Consider the following 4,624-nt stretch of genomic DNA (forward strand, 5'->3'; position numbering starts at 1 on the left):
GTCCTGAGGCTCAGGAGAGAATTCAGAAAAGAAATGGACCATCAGAGAAATCAATCCAGACTTCTCACAAATGAGCAAGCTTAGCTGCCACTTCTCTGATTGTGGCCTAGTCTGTGGCCCTTCCTCCTATCTTCCAAGGTCATTTCCGCATGCCATAAAAATGTATACTCTTTGGGGAGAGACTACAGCTTCAGGATGTAGATGTAATAATTGCACCCGTTTGTCTGACAATGATGTCCCCAATAATATATACCAACACAATTTCACAAAATACAAACCATCTTTATTATTTGTTAACAATTGAATGTGAAGCACAGTTTCACATTAAAGGCAACAACGAAATAGAAGGAAGGTAAAAACTGAGGCTTCGTCTTCCAAGGACCCGGGACCTTTCCTAAATTACGATGACTTGGACTGACTAATTGTGATAAATTTATTCACGCATATAACCCTGATTTGGATACAGCCTTGTGGGAATTCAAGTCAATGCAAGGTTGCTGTAGGAGATGACCAGGCTGAACCCGAGGGAGTGGGGGGTTAAATGTGTCATCAGTCTTGAGTCCCTTCGGACCCACAAGGGATCTCAGTCCAGACCACCGTGAATTCCGTGGCTTCTTATCTACCGCCAATTTCCCTTTGGCTGTTAGTAGCTCAGATTCTTGTAGAGCAGTGATGGCGAACCTTTTAGAGACCGAGTGCCCAAACTGCAACCCAAAACCCATTTATCACAAAGTGCCAGGGCCACATCAGCATTGTGGTGCCCTCGGGGGGGAGGGGGGCAGGGAGGCGCCTCTGAGTGCCGCCTCCGGCATGCAAAAACCGGGAGCGCAAAAACGGGCCACCATGCTGCAAGGTGCAAAAATGGCTGCCGCTGCGCCGCAGGGTGCAGATACAAGGCGCTGCACCATGCAAGAACGGGGCAGGGCTAGTGAGTATCACGCAGGCACTAGCCCCGCCCCATTTGCAGCGCATGCGTGCTTGCGGCCGTGTGCGCATGCACGGAAGTGAAATGCTTCCCCCTCCCTTTTCTTCCAGTCCACCAATCGACAATGGTTGGTGACCTCTGCTCTGCCATCTCTACTCGAGCTTGCTAGTCGGCCGCTTCGCCTCCTTTGTGCTGGGCAGGGCTCCTGCTCTGGGCGGCAGTGGCGGCCTGATGGACCTGCTGCTGGTGGCGGTGGTGCGTGTGCCAACAGAGAGGGCTCTGAGTGCCGCCTCTGGCACCCGTGCCATAGGTTCGCCACCACTGTTGTAGAGTGAGCTTCAATAAATCCTTATATGGTTTCCTGATTTCCTTGGCGCTTGACAGCTTCCTGACTGAAGCAATGGATGGTCAAAGAAGGATTTGGATTGAGCCCACTCAACCTGTCCACCCCACCTCAAGTGAAAGGGGGGGGAAAAACCTACCCCAAATTACCCCTTAGCTTACATCTGATGTGCAACCTTAATTTTAGGACCAAAAAAATCCATAGTGAACTCACTTATGAGGGAAGCAGTGAAATCCTTAGCATCTTGACTGGTGTTCCGAAATAAAACATTAAACGTCGGTCAACTTATTCCAGTGGGAAGTTTAACTGTTATATTAATGGGATGGAGCGTTCGTGAAAATGGTTCAAGAGAAGTCTTTCGTTTACGGAAGAGAAAGTTAAGATAATAACTTAGGGACGCCGTGCGTTTTGGTGCGTTGGAAGTCTCTTTCCTCTTCCGAAGGAACAAATGTGCCGAGAAAGGTCCTAAAATGGGGCAAAACTCACTTAGCGACTGTCTTGCTTAGCAGCAGAAATTTTGGGCTGCACATTGGTCGTACGTGGGGGACACGCACCGGAATCAAAAGTAATCTTCCCATGCGTTCCCTATTGAAACAGGTCAAACTATTCCCATTAGTCTCTCCTACCCCGCTGCTCCCTTTTTGAATTGAAGAACGGTTTAGCCGCTGCCCTACGGCTGCTTCCCCCATGGCTTGACAGTATTTTGAATAAACCATTTTTGACCTGTGCAGTTTTGCATCACTGGAGCATAGTACGGAGAGCCGTGATCTTTCGCAACTTCAAGACACCTTTTCGTTTTCCTGTTGATTACAGATGACCCCTGGGATTAAAAAAAAAAAAAGTAGTATTAATTTTTTTTTTTTAAAAAAAGGCACATAATCGAATTCAGTGCCTGTAAATATTTATTATTCAGTGTATCCCCGTCTTTACTTTGCGTCAACACCATAGCAATAGCACTTAGACTTACATATACCGCTTCACAGTGCTTTACAGCCCTGTCTAAGCGGTTTACAGAGTCAGTCAATTGCCCCCCAACAATCTGGGTACTCATTTGCCCGACTGCGGAAGGATGGAAGGCTGAGTCAACCTTGAGCCATTGAGAATCGAACTGCTGGCAGTGGGCAGAGTTAGCCTGCAATACTGCATTCTCACCACTAAGCCACCACGGCTTAGATGGCCATAGCAACAGCACTTAGACTTATATGCTGCTTCACAGTGCTTTACAGCCCTCTCTGAGCGGTTTACAGAGTCAGAATGTTGTCCATAACAATCTGGGTCCTCATTTTACCGACCTCGCAAGGACAGGAAGCTCAGTCAACTTTGAGCCAGTCAGGATCGAACTCCTGGCAGTGGGCAGAGTTAGCCTGCAATGCCGCGTTCCCACCACTGCGCCACCAGGCCTCCCTCAATTAAACGCTTACTTGGGTGAAATCCCAGAGCATGTTCAGGCCTTTTTTCTTCGCTTCATTACACTGCTCAATGACTGGCAGCTTTCCTTCTCCAGGGTCTGTCAAGCATCTGTCAACCGAGTTGCGCTGGGATCGTAAACCTCCCACAAAGAATTCTCCAGTGCTGTGATAGAACATGTGCTGGAAATACAGGGTGTCCGCAGCTTTTACAACCGTTCGTTTCGTGACCGTTCAAAGCCTCCTACTTTGAGCAGGGGGTTAGACTAGAACAGAGATCTCCAACCTTCCGGGCTCATGGCCCGGAGGGAAGGAGAGCAGCTTTTAAATTGGTGCACGTGTGCACGTAAACGGGGCCGCGCACACCAGCGCGGCACTAGCAGCCCTGTTCACATGTGCGCGAACAGGCCATGCACACCCACCTGGCACTAATTCGCGCATGCACAAACAAGCCGCGCACACCTGCCCCACACTAGCAGTCCCGTTTGCGCATGCGCAAATGGACCATGCACACCCGCCCTGCACTAGCAGTCCCATTCGCATATGCACTAGTGTCCCCATTCATGCATGCGCAAACGGGCCGCACATACCCGCCCTGCACTAGTGTCCCCATTTCTGCATGCGTAAAAGGGCCATGGTCCCGTTTGCGCATGTGCAAACAGGCCATGCACACCCACCTGGTGCTGGCGGCCCCATTCTCTCCTGCGTGCATTTGCAAATGGGGCCATGGGCTGTAGCGCGAGTGGGGGGTGGAGGAGAGGCCGCGACCTGGTAGTGGGCCGTGACCCATAGGTTGGGGACTCGTTGTGATTCCTCGCCAGCCAGTGGACTCGGCAGCTGAGTCTGAGGAATCAGAGGAGGAGGAGGGGGGCCTGGAATGACATCAGAGTCAGAGGAAGGCTCTGAGGAGCTCCAAGACTTACAGTTGGAGGAGGAGCCTGGCCCCTCTACTCGCGCTCAGGCTGAGACACAGCTGTGCTGGGACCTGAGTTGGACAGTGATGAAGAACAGCTGGGACAAATCCAGGATGCATGATTGCGCAGGCAAGAGAAGCGAGTAGGACAGAGGAATGCAATGGGGCGGCTCCAAAGGCAAAGGAGAAGGCATTAGGAAGCCATGCCTTGGCTGAATTATAAAAGGGAAGGTGTGGGAGGTGCTGGTTGCCGAAGGCAGCCGTTTGTGTTGAGGAATCAAGTTTCTGTGGACTGTATTTGTTCGCCTTGGACATTGACTCAGGTCTGTGAATAATAAAAGGGGTTTGGTTTTTTCCTGCAGTTCCAGCCTGCTTGTTGGTAGAGGGTTTCTCCTTGTGAGCTTAACAAGGACTCATGTAAGCTGGGGCAGAACACTCCTGGACTGGAAGACCTCCAAGGTCCCTGGCAACCGTATTATTCTACGTTCGGTGAAATTAGCATTTTCGTCACTGTTTTGGCATTTCCAGAAAAAGTGCAACGCCGTCTTACCTGTGGGCTGTATCCATGACAGATGTACAATATGGGAGTGTTCCCAGGAACCGGCCCTTGATCTACGCAGTTTTCCTCACTCAGAGAGTTTTTCATCTACAGGGTAAGGGAGAGCGAAGAGCTGCATTTACAATTCCAACTCATTGAGCCTGCAAACTAGGATCAATAGAACGAAGAACATGATAGAGTCAGTCCTCGACTTACGACCATCCGTTTAGTGACCGTTCAAAGTGACAAGGGCCCTGGAAAAAAAGTGTCTTGTGACCGTTTTTCACACTTACAACTGTTGCAGCCTCCCCACACGTTTGGCAACTGGCTCATAACTATGACGGTCGCAGCGTCCCCTGGGGGTCACGTGATCCCCATTTGTGACCGTCTGACAAGCCACATTTGCTTAACAACTGCGTTGCTAACTGATCAACTGTAGGGATTCGCTTAACAATTCTATCTATCTATCTATCTATCTATCTATCTATCTATCTATCTA

The 4,624-nt window shown here is 50.0% G+C and overlaps 1 protein-coding gene across 1 annotated transcript in view; it reads right to left on the reverse strand.

The window, feature by feature from the left end:
* Positions 1-1,938: 1,938 nt before the first annotated feature.
* The window catches only part of GALNT8 (polypeptide N-acetylgalactosaminyltransferase 8), an 18,726-nt gene continuing 16,040 nt past the window's right edge, over positions 1,939-4,624 (reverse strand). The window contains exons 9-11 of the mRNA XM_015828122.1: positions 4,138-4,233; positions 2,690-2,857; positions 1,939-2,088 (exon numbers count right to left, since the gene is read on the reverse strand). Of these exons, the coding sequence (XP_015683608.1) occupies positions 1,939-2,088; positions 2,690-2,857; positions 4,138-4,233 (414 nt within the window). The remainder of the gene's footprint in view (positions 2,089-2,689; positions 2,858-4,137; positions 4,234-4,624) is intronic.

This window comes from Protobothrops mucrosquamatus, unplaced genomic scaffold (genome assembly GCF_001527695.2).
Source record: "Protobothrops mucrosquamatus isolate PMUCROS unplaced genomic scaffold, P.Mucros_1.0 scaffold4259, whole genome shotgun sequence".
NCBI classification, from domain to species: domain Eukaryota; kingdom Metazoa; phylum Chordata; class Lepidosauria; order Squamata; family Viperidae; genus Protobothrops; species Protobothrops mucrosquamatus.